General features: G+C 42.8%; 1 protein-coding gene across 1 annotated transcript; it reads right to left on the reverse strand.

Moving 5' to 3' along the window:
- Positions 1 to 229: 229 nt before the first annotated feature.
- On the reverse strand, positions 230 to 18746 carry camk1b (calcium/calmodulin-dependent protein kinase Ib). The gene is made up of 12 exons (XM_068742189.1): positions 18736 to 18746; positions 15803 to 15916; positions 7645 to 7776; positions 6226 to 6300; positions 4938 to 5076; positions 4633 to 4759; positions 4283 to 4358; positions 4006 to 4118; positions 2930 to 3008; positions 2699 to 2786; positions 1974 to 2100; positions 230 to 1838 (listed from the first exon to the last, which is right to left on the reverse strand). Exons 1-12 carry the CDS (start codon positions 18744 to 18746, stop codon positions 1765 to 1767), a joined length of 1155 nt encoding a protein of 384 aa, XP_068598290.1. The 3' UTR covers positions 230 to 1764.
- Positions 18747 to 20389: the final 1643 nt, after the last annotated feature.

A 20389-nucleotide genomic window follows, 5' to 3' on the forward strand; every position in this document is an offset into this window, starting at 1 on the left:
TGTGTAAAAGAATGGATGAAGCTCATGCAGAGGCAGATGCTGAGAGAAGTCCAGTTAGTCCTCTAAATCTGACACTTGACTATTCAAAATAATGAACCAGCACAGGTTCATGTGGTTCATTAATAATCGATTATTAGTGTGTATCAGACTACGCTCTCTTCGTGCACACGCAAACATAAAATGCACTTATGAACGTTCAGTAAAGATGAGGTGACTCAGTTTGATGCATATTCACATCCTTTAATCGATGTCATTTCTGAACAGGCTACAAGCGGAAGAAATGTGCCTGTGATAGAATGGAAGAAGAACAGGATAGCAATGACAGAACAAGTACAGCACATGATGGAAGATGCATAAGAAGATTCTGCTTTCATTTGCTTCCTTTCTTTTGTTGCATTCACACATTTACTGCATTAAGTGCAGTATTGGTTTTGTATTTAAAGAATAGTGGCAAAATAATTAAAACGTTTTATTGTAACTATTCTTCTTAATATGTGAAACAGGACTAATGTTATTCTACTCTTTTCATACTGATGTAATTTAGAGCAGATTCAGTGAATAACATAAAATAAATTGGACCGTAATACCTAAAAAAAAAAAAGGTAGTAGCTCAAAAAAGTGTAAATCACTCCCATCTAGACTTTTAACAATTAGATCGACCTGTTCCTGATGTATTTCTAATTTACTTTGAGTTGAATGTCCTGATACATTTATTCATGGTGTTATGTGAAGGTATCAAAATGTTCCTGTTCCAAACCATCTTTATTATAGCTTAACATTTTTTATATACATAATAATAACATGGCACAGTGCGTACCTTAAGTTTAATACGTATTTAAGATGAAATGTGATACACACAAAATCTAAAATTAAAGCAAGTGTGTCAGAAAGAAAGAGATCAAATATTTCAGAAGCGACCCAAAAAGAAACCCATTAAACTGTATGTCCCAAAGGCACCTTAGACAAAGATACATCCCCGGTTAAAAAAGCAAAGGGGGGACATCTTATTTCTCTCAAAAAGCATAACCCTGACTCAAAACTCACCTTGATGAAGGTGACAGAGATGCAGTAATAACTGCATAAACTATTCTCCTATGGATCACCTAAAAACTACACCTTTAAGATCCAAGGCATATCTCTAAAACTACGATATTGGACTGAATTTCATATCAAATATGGCAGCATATCAAAAAGCACTAGGCCAGTCCACTTTGAAAAATCCCCACTCATTTACATTTCTGCAACAGGGTGTGCTTCGAGGATAACAAAACATCCACGGAGACAACACGCCCTTGATCATGCAGATTTGGTTTCAGGATTTACTCTGTAAAGTCAAACCACAACAGGTTAAAAAGAAAAGAGAAGAATATGCAAGACAATAAAACAAAAAAGAGACGGGTTGAATTATGTAAAAGCTCTTTCCCGCGTCGGTGAAAACATTCCCTCTGACAAGCTGGTGGAGACGTTTTACTTTCTGTCCTCTCTTTTCCTCCCCCCCCATTTTAAAACATCCAAGCTACCAGCCCATTCTGTGTAAGTGATCGCTTCTGGTACATCTTCATCATTATCATCAAGTCCTCCTCCCCCTATCATCCCATTCGAGTCTTCCTTCTCCGGCTGAGCGGACGTGCGCCCCCTGCAGGCCGGTTGTTGGAATGACGGAGTATTCCTGACCAAATACGAGGGATAAGGCGCCTCTGGTTCCACCAAGAGAGTTGAAATTGGAAAGTTGCAGGGATTAAAGGGACAGGTAAGTGAGTGGGCTCAGGAATCACACCCTACTGGTCGGGTGGCACCGCCGTCGACATTCTGGGAGCCCCCTTCCTCACAACACGCTTCTGGGAGACAAAGAGATCAGAGTACTTTATCCAGGTACAAACAGTATCTGTAATCTGCACACTTGTTTTACTGCAGTGCATGTGTCAGCCGGAACAAAGTAAAATATTCTAAAAACATTACATAAACTTATGCACCTTCATTTCCCTCTGGCATTAGTAAGTGAGGGCATGGACCGGGCAGGGTGGGGCCGGGTCCTTCAGGACTGGTGCCCAGCTGGAGACGCCTCATGTGCCGAACCACTGCTGTGGCATTGAATGCTTGCTGCAGAGGAAAAGGCACAAATGAATACAGCCCAGACAACAACAGAATCTTAATCATGGGAATCTGAAAGAGTGTCAGATAGAAACCTAAAGCTTAGCTGAATACCTGACTGTTCTATTTGTTGTATAACATCAGAGAGCGCAGACCTCCGCCAAGCAGCTCATTCCCCTCCTAGTTAGATTTACACTGTCCACATGGTGATCTGGATCAGCACCAAAAGGTTCTACATTGTTCTTGGTATCTTTATACTACACCAACCATGAAAGGTCAAAATGAATTGGAGTTCATGTGTACTTTTAGATGTTTTTTCAATCCATAAATGGGTTTTCAATGTTAGAATGCTTTTCCCCGTATCCAGACATGTATCCGTATCGCTCTCAAAATTGAATGGGATCTAAGTTAGACCAAGACCCATCTTCAGATTTTTTTTTTCATCGTGATCCATCCAGCAGTTTTTCCGTAAATCTGCTAAGTCAGAGAAACAAACAGACAAACGGCATCAAAAACATAACCTCCTTGCCGGAGGTAATAAACCAGACAGCAGACGTCCTTTAGGAAAATCCAATCGCATCCAACACAAGCTGGAACTCTGAATTACCCTCCATTTGCTCTTCGCAAAGTTTTTCTTGATCTGAGCACTGACAGACTCGTGGATGTTCTTATCCAGAGCTGTGTCCCCGGCAATCCTGACAAACAGACAGGAAATGAAAAACACATTTGTATGTGAGATCAAGAGAAGCCTCGTTTACAGCTAAAGTAATAATTATTATTTTACACAAAGAGTTACAAAACAAATAGGAACTCAGGATTCCGAGTGTGAGGCTCATACCAGGGGTGCTGCAGAGCCTGGTCACAGGTGTAGCGTGCGTTGGGGTCTTTCTCCATCAGGTGAATGATGAAGTCTTTGGCTGGAAGAAAGTACAGTTTAATATTAATATTACTGATGTCACCTGCTGATGCAGCGATTTAGTTGATGTTGACTCTGCTATAACATCAGTTTAAAACTTGCTGTGAGGCAGCAGCGCTGACCACTGCACCACCGTGCCACCCTGAGTCTATCCAATGAACACAGAAACCTTGGCAGAAAATCTCTGTAACTGGAAACTTTGGAATATAATTATATTTCAAACTATAAATCAAACTGCTGTAAACACGACAAAACAAATCTGGAGGTAATTCCCAGGACAGAAAATTGGACAATGCTACAGTTGTATCATTTTTTTTTTTTTTGCAGAAGTTGGAGAGATCTTTCCCCAAAGCAGGGAAACAGGGAACACACCCAAGTGCTCGGACTGGGAAAAGGATCAGCACAGGATCAGTGCCTTGACTTTTGGGCTCTAAAGCTGAGTGAAAGCCAGGGATCAGATAAAAGAGCCTGAGTGACTCTGGAAACATGCAGAACAAGAGCCACCAGGAGATGGCACATAGCCTGGCTCCTGCAAAATCAAAAGGATTGTATTTCCATGAATATAAGCAGTCAGCAAGAAAGAACTGTCAGAATTGTTCCAATGAAAATCGGAAAAATCGCACAATAAAGTTTCAAATGGAAAATTACGGGCCACTCATTTCTCACAGCAACAAAGACACTAATTAGCAAACGATAGACTTCACTTAATTCATGGAATGCCTGAACAATATATTAAAGAAAAAAAAAACACAGATTACAAGCTCGGCTCCGAAACAAACCTCACTGTTAGAATAAGTTTGCCATAGAAAGGCAAACAATAACTAGGAGAATTAGCCCCGTCACTGGAAACCCTACTCAAATGACTGACATGGAAACCACCGAGCTCTAATGCAGCTAGCTGAAGAAAATCATTATGAGATGCACACCTTTAGAGCTTTCATTAAGCTTTCATAAAGCCCTAAAGGTGTGATCTGAGCAAAGCTTCTCATGAACCGTACCTGAATCTGAGATATCGTCCCAGTAAGGAGAATCAAACTCGTATTCTGCCTTCAGGATCTGCTCGAATAGTTTGGCATCGTTTTCATCATAGAACGGGGGGTAACCGCACAACCTGATGCACAAAGCGAAGCACACACATCCCAGGGGTTTATTGAAGCTGTCAAAGCATTTAGTCACACAAGACGGGACAGACAATGGCAGTCCTATACAAAGTCTACACAATGCATGTGATCTTCCTGTCTTGTGCTCGGTTCAGGTCTTTTTAATTGCACTCACAGAATATAGGATATGACCCCAATAGACCAGCAGTCCACTGCTTTACTGTAGGGCTTCTGAGCCAACACCTCAGGAGCTGAAAGGACAGAACAACATACAGAATATAACATAAATACGTACAGATCTTTAATCACAGCTGATTCTTAATCAACAGTATTTATTCGCTGTAAAGTGTGACGGAGTTTGCAAAACTAATTCCAGATAAATGTAGATTTAAATTGCCAGAATGGTTGAGGGTCAGATTTGATTTCCTACCACCAATCGTGAAATGTTTAAACATGGTTTATGACTTTTTACAGGCCTCTGATTAACAGGTCTTTCTCATTTAGGGTCGTGTCCATCGTCCTTACCAACATATCCCGGTGTCCCACACGCCGTTGACATCACACTGCCAGAACCCTCAATTTTGGACAGGCCAAAGTCGCTGATCATGATCTTGGAGTCTTCATCCATGCTGTAGTACAGGAGATTCTCTGGCTGTGACAGAAGGGGAGCAAACCAAAAACCCAAACTGTTAATAAAGTACCATCATTCAAATCATGTATCATCATTAGCATGTGCAGAAAAGCCATCATATAATCAGAAATTAGAAAAACATTTAGAATACATGAGAATTCCAAACTTCTTCTGAATTTCCCTCTGACCCCGTACTGACCTTGAGGTCACGGTGCACGATACCCATGTCGTGCAGGTATTTGACGGCATCCAGAATCTGCTGAATGAGCTTACTGGCATCTTTCTCTGTGTAGAAGCCCTTCTCTATGATGCGATCAAAGAGTTCCCCACCAGACACCCTAAGTCGAGGAGATTCATTCCTTAAAGTGAAATGAAGCTTGACAAATGGAACGTGCAGAGTCTAAAAAGCCACAATGTGAATACATGATTTGAAAATATTTGCAGCAACAACAACAAAACGGCAGAGTTTGACAGAGAAATGACGGGAAGGGAAGATAAAACAGGAACTCTGTCCTGTTGTGTCCTCTGAGTGTGAAGCTGAGGTGTGGCTGTTGTTACACAGAGAGACCACTAGATGGAGACTTCACACTCAGCAAATCTATTTCAATTAGCTCTCACAAACACACACACACACACAATGGAGGCTAGATTTGACTGTTGATGATATTTGCTGTCGAGATGAGAAGATATGGGCCTGCAAGGCAGCAGGTGGGGCAAAGTGCTCGTGGTTGACTCTTATTCACGGCTAAAAGCATCAGAACTGGACCAAAGAGCAATGGAATGCAATGTGCAATATGATGCGAGGTAAAGTTTACCGTGTTTGTTCCTTGCACTGCCCACGATACTGCAGCAGCCAGAATACACTGAGGAGGCTCCAAGTATCATCCAATCAGAGGAACCACCTCCTCGCGCACCTCTAGCCAAAACGTCGGTATCGCTGCACACCTCCAGAGCGCATCATGTGCATCGGGTGCATCGGGTGCCAGATTCTACATGCTGGAGCGCTGAGACCGAGCCTGCCCTTCAGCAGCGGTCTGCAGTGGCTGTGTAATATTTTAAACTGTGGTTTCGGTGGTTCTAAAGGACAGACACGATCATGGGAGGAAATAGAAGACCTTCCTCCCCGTGTTTTTGCATCACGCTCCTCGCGCTCTGCCTCCGTCCTTTCTCTCTGCTGTGTGATTAATGCATAAATGATTTATATTTTGTAACAGTGCTCCTGATCCCGTTCCGTACTTTCTCTCCTCTCTCTGACATCTAGGTTGAGTCGGGTGGAGGTGGGTGGGCAACTGACAGGCTGCAGGTGTGAGGGTGAACTCCCCACCGGCGTTCATGAGTAGCAGGAGATGGTGTTTGTTTGTGTGCGTGTGCGTGTGCGTGTGCGTGTGCGTGTTCTGACATGCGATGTGTGAGAGACAGCACAAGCAGGGAGTTTGGAACACATCGTACGAAACAGGACTCACACGAATCCACACGGGAATACTCACAGTTGCATGACGAGGTAGAGGTGTGATTTGCTCTCGAAGATCTCTTCCAGAGTTACGATGTTGGTGTGTTTAATCCTGTGCCGAAGGAGAGAACAGAAAGTTGCTTTCTAATAAGCATTATGCGAGTCTGGTTTTCTTTTTCCTGGAGAGAATCCACCGCGAGTGTCAAGAGAATTCATTGTTTGGAGTCTGACAGCCGGGGCCGTCAGTGAATGCATCAGACACTGAGCTACTGACGACACAAGCACCAACACAATGTTGTGTGTTTCACTGCGGCATGAATGACAAACATCGTTAGGGGTCATGTTCATGTTCATGTTTGCTTACTTTTTATCTTCTTCTTTACTATTTGTGTTTATTAGTAACATTAGTATTAGTATTAGTATTAGTAGTAACAGTTTGAAAGACTTTAAGCACAGTGCAGAAATACCTTAAGTTATACACACACACACACACACACACAATAGCAAAAGGGGTCATTTGGTCCTTGGTTCTTATGTGGACAAAGCGTTCTGAACAGATCAGAGTGCTGCGAGTGAATCCGGTCACAACATCTGAAAGTACAGTAAAACGTTGCTCCTTTCACATTGCTGACATGGAACTATGAACTATAGAACTATTGAACGACACAACTGTGTAACACAAATGCGTGTTTAACTCTATTGTACGGTCAGAACCGACATCCTCTGTGTGCAGGATGACATGTCAAAATGAAAACCGGACGTAGATGTCAACATTTCTTCTTTGGTGTGGGTGATTTAATTACCCTCTAGTGGGCGGAGCCTGTGCTAATGAAGACAAACCAATCAAGATTACGTACCAATAGACGTCAGTGAAGAAGTGTCCTTTTTTCCTCAAAGTAATTTGAGTGAATTACACCTTTAATTCCCTCTACTGGGAAAGCAGAGGGAACATTCATTCATTTTCGAACCGCTTTTTCCGGTACCGGGTCGCGGTTCCTGCTGGAGCCTATTTCAGCAGTCAGTGGGCGAGAGGCGGGGTACACCCTGGACATGCCGCCAGTTCATCACAGGGCAACACAGAGACAGACACACTCACACCTTTAGTGTAACCATGTTTCTGGTGGTGGGAGGAGGCCGGAGAACCCGGAGAGAACCCACGCAGACACGGGGAGAACATGCAGACTCCTCACAGAAAGGCCCAAGCTGGATTTGAACCTGTGACCTCCTTGCTGGGAGGCAGCAGCGCTAACCACTGCGCCTTTTACTGAACATACGGATCCCAATTTCAAAACAGTGCTGATTAAATGCGTCATAGATGAACATATTGCAACAGTTTACTGTATGATATTGACATTACATTCCACACTGGACTGACGACCCTGCCTCATGTTATATGACTGAACCGATAACTGTCGGCCGTATTACTGCCGAGCTGTCGTTTCAGAGGTGCACTTACTTGTGCAGGACGGCTATCTCGTTCTCAATGCTGTTTTCTTTGCCTTCCAACGCTTTCTTCGGGATGCATTTGATTGCCACCAGCTTCTGGGTCCTCTTCTCTTCGGCCAGGACCACCTCAGAGAAAGCGCCCCTGCAACACAGACACAAAGGTCAGGGTGTCTGCGGCTGTTTAGGCAAAGCCTGTTTACCTGTGATGTTGTGCAGGAAGAAAGAACAAACGCTCTTGATCTGGTGTCCAACTGTAATGTGCTTTTATTTTTAACTTCAGTCCTGTCCAGAAGTGTCTTTGATGCCGATTCAAGCTTTGCAGACGTGCGGTGATTTGGAAGCACAGATAGAAAATATGATGTTTAGGGTTAGGGTTAGGGTTTCAATGACATATTTTGGGGACTTCATGTTCGTAAATAAAATGAAAGCATAATATCGGACTTTTAACAGAGTAGCTTTTTCCAATACCCGTTTAACAGCGGCAGATATTTCTTATGACCTGCAGTATTTGGAATTAGATGAATAGAGTTGTCTTTGAGATTCAAAGCTGCATCTGTGTGTCTGTGTAACTATCAGTTGTTAGACGATACCAGCCACACCCGGCACATAATGTGTTTTGTAGATACATGGAAAACAGAAAAAAGGAATGCCTCTGGGCAAAAAAAAAGAACATGATGACGCAGAACAAGTACTCTCGGTTTAGAATAGCGCTTCAGTATAAACCTCTGTTTAGCTTGGATGGACACACTCCACAAATATTCTTGAAAATCTTAAAATGCTAAAAACAATGGGACAAAACTTGTTGATGCACCGACTTATTTGGATCTACAAAGCCATAGAAGGCTTCTGTCTGGTAAGATTTCAACAGCTGCATTATTATTACTGGAAAAGCAGTATTACTTATTACTGGTAATTCAAACAAGTGAAGTGCAAAAGAATGCAAAACAGGAGAGAAAAAAGTACACAAGTTGATCAAAATGCATGTACTACTACATCTTCAGAGTGATTTACAAGTCTTTTGTGCTCAAACGTATATCTAAAAAAATTAAAAATAAAAGATTTATCCTGGGAATGAAACTTTGTGGTCGCAATTCAACATGAATGTCAACCGAGGACAGAAAGGCCATTGGCTTTGGCAGAAACCCAGCAGCGTGGAGGACGTTTTCCACGCTGCACATTCCTGGGAAGCATCTGGAGGATTGAGCTGACATTCCCCATGCACCCACTGACAGGCCGCGGGGCTCCGGGGAAGTGCTGTACTGTAGTTTGCGCAAACATTTGGAAAATCTAAGGACACTAATGTGTCTCTTACTAAGGATCGTCCCATTGCCCGTTTGATACGTTTCCCCCTTCATTAGTCTTGGAAAAATAATGACAAGCTGTGCTAAACGCTCCCGATTTTTAACTGATCAAGACAATTCCATTTAAAACCATAACATTTACATGATAAGCGGTTAGTCTGGTTAGTGGTTAATCTGGTTAGACCTCTAGCACCATTGCTTGCACTTGCAAATGTAGACAAATAACGACACTCTCAGAGCTGCAGGGCAGTTTGTTGAGAGCAGAAGCCTTTTTGCTCCCTGCCATCGAATTGCTCTCGTCAATGTTTGCATGTCTCCCCAGAAGACACGTCCTTCTTTCTGCATGTCAATGCACCGTAGGTGATTTTGTCACACTGTGGATGATGCGACAAAGTCCGTCGCTGGCGTGCGCCAGCTAGAGCTGAAGTCTTCTGAGAGGCGGTGGGACAAACGTTACGCACAGCTTGGTGTGATTCTAGATGCCGTTACAAACGTCCCACCAGCTCACATGTTCACTTTGACCCTGAAACTGACAGAGGGCATGCTGGGAAAATATGAGGAGCGACTGCTCTGAAAGAAGATCTTAACAGTAACGGAGGTTTAAACTGGATTACAAAGTAAACAGCTGTGTTTACTGAGCTGGTCCTGCTCCTTACAGGATACACACACACACACACACACACACACAGCTATTAATCACTAAATCCTGGTAACGACGTGCGTAATGCCTCCTCTATCCAAGCATAGGGCGTATTCTCCCACTTCGTATTTACACAAGAGTTTAAATCGAGACATTTACAAATACAACTTAAGAATGAGGAGCCTCAAACAGAGTAAATATTTATATAATCTAATTTATAGAATCAAGAATCAAGAAAGTTTTATTGTCACTCCAACACTCGCATGAAAAGAGCGAAAAATTGTACTCAGGTCCCAGTTCGAGGCGTATAACAAACAGTCATTAAAACAGACACACGGTCATTCAACGCAAAATGTTTCTTAAAATATATACACATTACTAATTGCACAGATCCCCGAATAGCAGCATCCAATAGTGTAAAATGAGTCCCATTTATGACCTGGATAATCCACCTCAGAGTTATCCACTGTTCATCACTCTCACAGCATCAGGGAAGAATGTTTTTGAGCCTGGTGGTTCTGGCCCTGATGCTGCGCAACCTTCTTCCAGATGGGAGGGGGGGGGAAACAGTCCATGTGCAGGGTAAATAAATCAACATTTATTTAATATTTTACTGATCCACGTTGTGCAATCGTGCACAAATCTTGTATCCAAACACAGTCTCCAATGCCATCCTGCATGTGTGTGTGCTGCCTGCCACACGACAAACCAATGAAATAACTGCCACCACTGCGATCGCGCTGATGCGGCCATTCACACAAACTAAACCAAAGGAGTCGGGATGCTTCCTGATGACGTGATTACCGCAACACAAATGCAACCTCCGTTGCTCTTGCTTTGCAGCCACAAACATGGCCCACTCCTTACGCTTTATTACCACCGTTTTATTTCTTTTTTGGCTGAGAACTTTTTGTGAGCAGATGACAAAATGGTATCTATGAAAAGGTCATTGAGACACAGAGAAGGGCCATCTGTGCCAATCAGAGCTGAGAGATATCCAGCTGTGAGGCCAGGCCATGGAACATAAATAGATCATCTTTGCAGTACGAACCATCCAGAAACAAAGATCTTTCACCTATACGACAAATTAGACCTAACGGGGCTCTCTTAATTGTGCAATGCTAGGTGCAATTTAGGTGCAATTTAATGACGTTTTTCATTAAATATTACATGTATAAGATAGCAGCATCAGGTTCTAGCGTGAAATCTAGCATCAGCTTATTGTGATCTGCAAGCAAATGTAAATCTTTACCACAGAATCTTGGAAGAAAAGAAAATGAAATGCATGTGCTTGAAAATAATGAACAGGTAATTTGTGACCTCTTTTATTTTCAAGCCTCTGCTCCCATCAGTTCAGCCTAAATGAGCACTTTAGTTTTCCTTTGCTAATGTCATGCTCTCAGTCTGAATGGATTTAATTTCCAACACACATTTAAGGATCAATAGTTTTATTCCACATTTGTTATGTTCATGCCTTTTTCTTTTTCTTTTTTTTGGGGGGGGAGGAAACTGAGCAGAGCTGTTGCCATTTTGAAGACCCCTAATGTAGGGGATTGTAATTAAGCTGCAAAGCAAAGAACACGCTTCCTTAAGGCTTTCTAGAGCCATAGATGAAAAGCACAAGCACAGCGCTTTCAAGATGGTTTTCCGATATATGATTTGGGAATATGGGAAATAAGAGATTATAACAATGGAAAATGGCAGAGGGAAGCTGCACAGCGAGTGTACTTGCTGTAAAATCGTTATGTGGATATATGGGGATGTATGGCTATGGGCAGATGGGGATGCATAAATTGGACAGACAGTGGGCATATACAGAAAGTGTGTGTGTGTGTGTGTGTTTTCCAGGAACAGCAGGCTCTGCCGTGTTGAGCTGCACTGTGCTGAGATGCAGGCTTCTTTTCAAATTAGGTCAGGACAGGGCTGAAGGGCTGAGAGTGCCGTAAGCAGACATGGATTTTCAGGATTGGACCCGGGTCGGAAACCATTCCAGGTTGTTATATATTAAAAAAAAGATTTTACTCTCCTTCTTTTAGATACCAGCCTGTCTAATTGAACATGATCACAAACAAATGCGAGCCTTTGGAAGAATATCTATAATGCATCGTAAATATAATAACCTATTTCTTTTTTTTTTTTAGCAAAAACAACAGAAGGAAAAGCTTCCTGCTCGTCGTAATTGTCACTGCTGTAGGGATTCTGAGATGGATAATTGTCTTGTCCTTTGAGGTTCAGTACAGGAGCGCGGCGCCGCTTAATGAAGGCAAGCTCTATCGCATCTTACAGCTGAGACCAAATCTAATCCTTGTTAAAAAAAAAAAAAAAAGTACGCTGAGAAAACAAAAGTAAAAACAGAGAAAGTAATTTGGACTTATCTGGAGAGGCCAGACACATGGGACACTGTCATGGTGAAACAGAGATATGATTAGCGTGAAAGAAAGATGATGACAAATGTCATATCGCAGGAAAGGAAGTGGATGTATTTCGTAGTTAATGACTAGGGGAGAGGGAGAATTAGGATCAAGACTGTAGAAGAGAACTACATAGAGCCACAGATGAAAAATAGATGAGGTGGGAAAGCTCTCACGCTGAGAGAGTCCTCTGCTTCATAAATGCTTGTTTCCTTTATTCTGGATTATTTTGTTAATCATCCTTTTGAATTGATGTGATTCTGTCTCAGCAAACACACATTAAATAATGGAGAAGCATCAAAAGCTAAACTGCATCCATGCATGCAAAGGCTGCAACAACACATGCACAACATTGAGAGACTTGAAGTATTAGACAAACATCAAAAAAAGGAACCTTTCCTGGAAATGATGGTGAAAGAACAATGTGATCAGATCAGCATGATGTAATCCTAACATGTCCTGCAAAGTGAAATAATAGTAATAAAATAATGCAGGTCAGAATCCGCAGCCGCCTCGACCGCATCGCATTTCTCCTCTAAACGTCAGTTAGATCAGGTGTTTCAAAGCGAAGGTAATGTCTCACCTGGATGTTTGTACAGTGAATAACCTTTATATGAATCAGGAAATACTCTTTGTGTCAAAAAAACTACTTTACATCTTGCATTTTAGCGTCGCCTTATCAACATCTTGTTTTACTTTACAGACATAATTTGGAACAAATCTGAGAAGTGAGAATTGATTCAAAAGTCCAGCCCAGGGTCCCATTTATGTACCAGAGAAAGAGAGAGAGAGCGAGAGAGAGAGAGAGAGAGAGAGAGAGAGAGAGAGCAGAATGCTGGAGGGAAATGTCTCCCAGAACAAAATGCAAAGTTAAAGACTTCATGCAAAACTAGCTTCAAAGCAAGTGTTGTTGATATTCATGCTCTTCCTCGCTCATACCCTCCTCTTCCTGAATCAATTGTGGCCAGGGGCTGATCACACGACCGACGAGGGCAGGGACCACTGGGGGGACCGGTCGACACGGGTGACAGGGGCAAATCCATTAGGCTAACGATTTTAGATGACTGTGCCACGCTGGCCTGCTCTTGCCCTCCACTTCCTCCTTCCCATGTCCCAGTCCAAGTTTGCAATGCATGCTGGGATAAGAATTAGCCTTTGCACCTCTTTGCATGAGAATATGTGCAACAATTAAGATGCCAGAATACGTGCCTCCTTATGCCAGTAGAGAACTCTGGATGCTGGCAGCTGGTTGTGGGAACGCGGGATTAGCGGCACATCCCCGCACAAATGCAAACCATTATTTATTCCTAATGGCTACATCTATTAGAGACGCTTGTTCGGCAGAAATATTTCTGTGTAACTTGATAGAGTTAGAGTATCTGTCCAGAACAGATCAGATGGGTTTTCCAGATTCGTGACCCGTAAACCGCTACAAGCCTGGTTTGAATGATGACATACTAGTGCGTCGATATTTGACAAAGAGCCAAGGGGAATCCGAACTTTATGAGCAGGAAGTACTGGATGGGTTGATTTATTTAATGGCTGTGGAGCATTTTACTTATATTCCTTTTAAAACATTAGAATCAAATTTAGCCTTGCATTTTTCTTTTAATTTGAAGGTTGACAATGTTATTAACCTTATTTAGCAAATAGTTCTATGTAAATGTAATATTTAAAGTTTCAGGGCTGGGCACGCATCAGAATCCTCATTTCATGTACAAACAGTGTGAAACCAGAAAAACCAGAGAAGAGTTAAGGAGCAGGTGACAGGAACGAGGCGCCATGATGAAGCCGGCTCGCCGATGCTTCGGGAGTGCTTCATGAAACAGAAGGACAAACAGAGGGGGGGGGGGGGGGGGGGTAGATCAACAGCAGTTAAAGAAATGAGGAAAGAACGAAGACCAAAGAGGATTTCTCTTGCAGTGAAAATGACATTGGCAGTTTGAACATAATTAATCCCCACCAAACATACGGCGGCGGCTGGCATGCGATTTAAAGTCGCGACAGCTTTAACATTTGTTTCATTAATTACAGTTAAATTAAAGAAATAATCATTTGCTGATTCACATGCAGTGAAGGCGCGTGCACTGAAATGCACGTGAACGGATTTGTCACAAAAAGCCATTCAAAGTATCAGTAATACCGTTTTTATTGCTAAATGAATGGGATTTTTGTGAAACAGGATTATCAATTGATTGGTGATGAAGTGATCCGTATCAACTGGTCAGGGAGGCTCAGCAAACATGCCTCCATACACAAGAGAAATGTGCAGCGCGTCCCTTCTTCTGCGCGCGAGTCTCTCTCTTTGCACCCAGCAGTGGATTAATAATAGCATAACAAAAACTAGGTTTCCATAGTAACTGTTTGAATCTATTATGAAAAGTGTTTCCTGATGTTACCAAGACAACAATCCAGCAAAGGCGAATGAATGTGACTCGCAGCTGAGTGATGCGCTGCGATGGTCGGGGGGGGGGGGGGGGGGGCAAGTGTGGAAGGGAAGACAGGAGAATGAAACGGCTGTGCAGGTGCAGGAAGGAAATGTAACCACATCATGGACGCAACCATTTGAGCTGCGTCAGCATGATTAGAGAGGAAACACAGGCAGGGAAGGCTCAGCGCACCTGAGGAAGGTTCCATCGCCTCAAATAACGAGCCAAGGCTCCGTCTTGGATTGGATCAAAGTGTTCACACAGCTAATCCTGGTCTAACAAGGATGTGGGTTTAAGTGGAGGCGCTTCGACTACCTTGGATAAACATCCAGTCTTGTGACTCTCAGCTTTAAATATTCTAAAACGCAAGGTGGAGGTTTAAAAGAGATTCCAGGACGCCAAGAAAAGCAGGACGACACAAAAGGTCGCCGAAGTCACCAAACCGTATTACAAGGTACGATGCTCCGCCCCTCAAAAAGAGAACAAAGCGACAATCTGTGGGGAGTGAGTGTAAATAAAGTTTTACATGTAATTTAACTTTTAAGATGAGGATCACTTTAAAGTAATGAAAATGAAATCAACAGCAAAAATAGTTGACTTGACCAGTAGTTCATGTTTATACAATCCAAGAGTCACAGCAGCGCAATAAAGCATTATAAAGGAGTCATGTTGTCATCAGCGGTGAAACAAATACATCAGTGTGCAACTCGGGAATGTGAAAGTGACAAGCTCTGGTGAGCGATAACAATGGCCACGCCCAGTTTTACGGGTCCTTAGGTCAAGGATTCACAACAACGCGGAGAACGGCCTTTAGACAGCACAGCCTGCGATGCTAGAGGTAGAAACACGGAAGCATTCGAAAACCACATCAGTTCCCACGGGGAATAAAAAAAAAGACAAGAACAGCATCTCCTTCAGCTTCAAAGTTCAAGAAGCCCGTCACGTGCGCGGCTTCATTATAACGCGCGTTCATTTCCGTGAGTGTGAACTGAACTTTGAGCTACTTAATCTGAAGTGTGAACTTGCACAACGCTGACAACACTGGCAGGGCGAGGCTTCCTTGTTCTGGCTGCTTGCTTCCTTCTTCATCAGCGTCTTCCTCTGCTGGAGGCCAGCTGCCTTAGTGGGGCTCACCAGTTCACCAGCTACACCATCACAGTCCAATCCAAACCGATTCAGCAAAGCAACAACTCTGCAGTACTCATCTATTGTCTGAAATGTGCTGTCGATTGGTCTGAGAGAGACAATTGTGTAAAAGCTCTTTATATACATCTTTAAAATGTAGACACACGATATCTCCTGTATTCAAATCATGGCAGTATTCAATACGAGTAAAAAATAAAAAGCTACAATACGGGGGTTTTGCTGTTGATGCTGACGCACTTACGTTCCCAGGATCTCCTTGAAGTCATACTGATCCTTCACATCAGCGGTCTTCTTTTTCCAAGCATGGCCATCATCACCCAGCGGCATCTTCTTGTTATTACGGTCCAAAACAATACTAGTGAAGAGAGAGAGGATAATGGGCACATCGTGATTCATTACAACAGTTTAACTGTCTCTGCGTCGAGGCTGCGCTCATTTAATGACACGGTTGTACGTGAGCATTAAATTATTCAGACTTTTAGGAATAAGAGATATCAGTGGATTTCTTACGGTTTGGTGTTAGACATGGCACACTAATGCTATGCAATGAATGGGAAATACGTTTACTTTTAGTACATGAAATCAGACATTTTGTGAAACTTCTTTGAGGCTGTTCTAATTGTTTCGTGGGTATTATTTTGTTGTACTGTATAAGCGTGCTAATGCAACAGTATGCACCGACGATTTGAATGTGATGAATTAGAATTTTCACATAGAACCCGTATTTACCTCCGCCGGGGCGGCGGTTATGGAATCGCTGCCGTTGGTTTGTTTGTCTGTTTGACAATACGAGCGCGTTCACACATGAGTGTTTCCGAGATACAAGCCAGCCAGATATTTTGCTTTGAGATGCGAGTGTAAATTTGAGATGAGAGCAACTTCCAGATTTTAGATGGGAAAAAGGTATTTGACATACGAGCGATTTGAGTTACGAGCTCGGTCCAGGAATAAATTATACTTGTATTTCAAGGTATTACTGCATTAATATTAGCATATTGTATTGAGTATTAGTGAGCACCAATTGTAACAAAAGTACCTTCACATTTTTAGAAATAAGCCTAAAACAAAATATTAAATCTTTGGGAAAGGTGAATGTTGCATTTGTCTTTTTCTTGAGAGTAAGTTCCAGCTCATTTCTAATCTACACATGAGTAAGAAAAAGAAGCCATGCTAACTATTTGTATTTGTATTTCTCAGGGGAGGTTCTTCATCATACACTCATCAGAAGACCTGCTGTCACTGCTATCACCATCTAATCCCAGTGAGTTCCTCTAACTGGGAGACTAAAATAGCCCCATATCAGCATGCCTCCCTCTGTTCCTGCTGCCTGCCTGGCGACTTCACCGTCTATCGAACCGGGATGATGCAACATTCACATTTCATTAAAGACAATATAATAGCATGTTTATCATGTCATATCATCTCACATTCAGCTCATTTAAATGCTGAAAAGCATATGAAATGGTGGCATGGACAGACAGTTGTTATCTCAGACACACACACACACACACTGGTCGTCTTGCTACCTGCAGTAGTGTCAGATGTAGGCTTCATACCTGTTGTCATGGAAACCCAAAAGAGATGCTATGGTATCTGAGAGTTTTAATTGCTTCCAGGTCTCAAGGCAGGTGGCAGATAAGGCAAGAAAAAAAAAATGTGGTCACTCTGATGGTTTGTGGCTAAGTGTCAAGTTCAATCAAAATAAAATATGGAAGCATCTTTTTCTGGTTTATGGATATGGATTAGATTCAATATATACCACACAGCAGTGAATAATAATGTCATGTTATTTCATGCAAAACTCATCAGTTCTATGCAACTGTAATGCTGTGTTTAAATACCATATATAGTTCCAAAGTACTTACACCATCAGCAGTTAATGAGTCATGACAGCTTGTGACTGGCTGTTCAACCCTGAACAACAGGACCATTTAAAACTGGTATCTGAGCATTTCATCATTTCCTCCGCTGGCATTCGCATGCCACTGAAAGCAAACGAAGTGAGAGGAAGTATGTCTAAATTAAGCCTGAAAACGCAGCATGCAGAGTTGTGTGCTTTGAGGAAGCAGAGAGAGGAAGGGAAATCAACGGTGTACAAAGGGCTTCCTGGTGAAGCCTTCTGTTCCTGCCTCATCACTGCTGCAGAGGACAAGCAAACAAACATAGACCGTCAGTCTATTCCTGACTACGTCTTCATATTGACACCAGTCTCTCTCTGTGGATTTTTTATTTATTTATTTCGGAATCAGGTGTCAGTCAATGTGTACTAATTTGAAAATGGAAACTAATACAGGAGTCGGTGTATTTTTCAGATACTGAGATTCTTCAGGCTTTCCGGTATCTGGTTACGAGGAGAGTATGTCGAGTTTCTAGCGTTGACATGTGATATTAAAGCAAATAGGCACGGATCAATTATTCAAGAAGCTCAAATATGATTAAGTCCTCTTATTTTCCATCCAAAGGAATCATGAACTAAAAAGATGTTTCAGATATTACTTTAGGCTTAAAAGTTGTGATAGACATTTGTTAGTATTTTGGAAAGCCTAAATGATAAATGATTTTCCAAAATGAAAGAAAGAATTAATTATTAATCATTAAATGTAATGAATTAAAAATAATAACTACAGCTCGGTTGGTCAGGGGTTGGGCTATTAATAACTGCAGCAGCACACGGCTTGTAGACAGCGACACGGAGAGCAGCTGCAGCAAATATCAGCGTGCACCGAACACGATTCTTCAGTGGCACCAGCATCTGGATGCTCTTTCTACATTCGGTGACTTAACATTAGATTTTAAGGAACACATTTCGAGCAATTTGAGCATTGAGGTCAAAGTTGAGCATGATGTATCGGGTTTATAGCTTTAAACAGCGTGATAATGTTAGTCTGAGTCACGCAAGGGCAGGTGGTGGGGGGGGGGGCAAGTTTTAAAGAATGTGGGAAAGCAGAGAGGAGAGACATGCATATATCGTGTGAGGACAATAACAGCCTCGCCGTGTCCACTCATGACTGTTCACTGGCGGGTGAAGGACGACTACGGTACTCAGGACCCAAGAAGGAGCAAGTCTGAAGAGGGTTGAGGAAAGGAGATGCGTGAAGCACATTCCCGGAGTCGTTTGTGACATGCAGCATTCACCCTTGTTTAAGGTACACAGATAGGAGTCACTGTACTCACTGGTTTCCCATTCCTGTGATTTGCAGTGGACAGAACAAACACACACACACACATGGCCACAGTTAAATGTCACAAAATGACACATATTATAGTTCAAGTGTGGATTTAAATGCTTTGAAAACTCTGTTGTTTTTTTTGGCAACACTAGCGCACACACACACACACACACACACACACACACACACATAATCAAACATATGAACAGATGGGAAAACACAGATCTACAGCTTAATTCACTCGACTTTAGATCCACAAATATACTTTGTGGCTTGCATCCCAGCATAGGTGTGGATAACAAACAAAGGTATTAACAGCTTTACACGCTCACATGTTGTTTCATAACTCTGCAAACAGCTCCTGCAAACTGTGGCGGATTCTGCTGGCAAGTTTTGAAAAGACTCAAGCCAAAGGCCCACATTCCCACGGATTCGTAAGAAGCCAGATCTTTTCAAAAATATTATTTACATTAACAGCTTTATGGTCTACTCTGCTGGGAAGTCATCTGGAACCGATGGGAGATGTGAAAGCACAGCTCAAAGCTCAAAGCCAGCGCTAATAAATAAATCAATCATATATTTCACTGCAACAAATAAATATGACTCACTGGGTCATGCATGTGTGTGTGTGGGGGGGGGGGGGGGGGGGGGGGAGGCATAGTTTGTGGTTGGCTGTTTATTTGTCTCCATCCACTAACTATTTTAGGAATTAAAACAGCTCTGACTAATCTGCACCATCATTTTCTCAACAGCATGCACCCCGTCCATCAGCCCCAAGCTCCCATTGGCTACCAAAGAGGTTTACTAACAGCTGTCTGATTGGCCGGTCGGTGCCAGTGACGCACAACAAATCTCCTCTCAAAGTGAGCCCATTAATTGATAAGCAGACTTCTCTTTGCGGCGTCGCAGAAGGGGAGATGAGGAGAGGGAGAGAGGGAGAGAGGGAGAAAGGAAAAAAGGGAGAAAGGAAAAAATGGAGAGAGAAACAGAGAGAGAGAGAAAGGCAGGGAGGATGAAAAGGAGTGTGACAGAGGGAGAAAGGAAAAAAGGGAGAGAAACAGAGAGAGAGAGAGAGAAAGGGAGGATGAGTGACGGATAATCGAGCAGTGAAAAAGTATGCCTCGTTGTTTGTGATGAAAAGCATCCATTGTTTCCGTAAAGGGCTGCTTCTGAATAAAACTAACGTAACTTGGTGCTTCACGCGCACGGCGTGTGCGTGGATCCTATCGGAACGGCAGAACATTCCGCCTGATGCTGATTAGAACATCTGGATCACTGGCCGATGACGTCACGTCGCCTTCAGCAGATGTGAAGGAATTTGTGGTTTGAGAATTCTTAAATATTCTGCGAGCTACTCGAAGCGAAAAGAACAGAACGCAGAACGCGGCGTTTAAAGTTATCCTGTTATAGTGACGCACTCTGCGTGAACGCGCTCTGCGTGAACGCGCTCTTTTAAATTTGATCTTTTAAACAGTCCGACTTTAGGATCCGCTCTTACCTGTGAAGTCAGCGAATCAGAGCCGCCGCGTCCGGAATGCGTCGAACCTCCAGCTCAGAGCGCTTCCTTCACTCCGAAGCTGCTCGTCGTGACGTCACCGCAGGGCGGGCGGGCACGTGACCAATCAGCGTCCGAGCTCCCCGTACAGGTAGACGGTTCT

The sequence above is a fragment of the Brachionichthys hirsutus genome, chromosome 8 (genome assembly GCF_040956055.1).
Source record: "Brachionichthys hirsutus isolate HB-005 chromosome 8, CSIRO-AGI_Bhir_v1, whole genome shotgun sequence".
Lineage (NCBI taxonomy): Eukaryota > Metazoa > Chordata > Actinopteri > Lophiiformes > Brachionichthyidae > Brachionichthys > Brachionichthys hirsutus.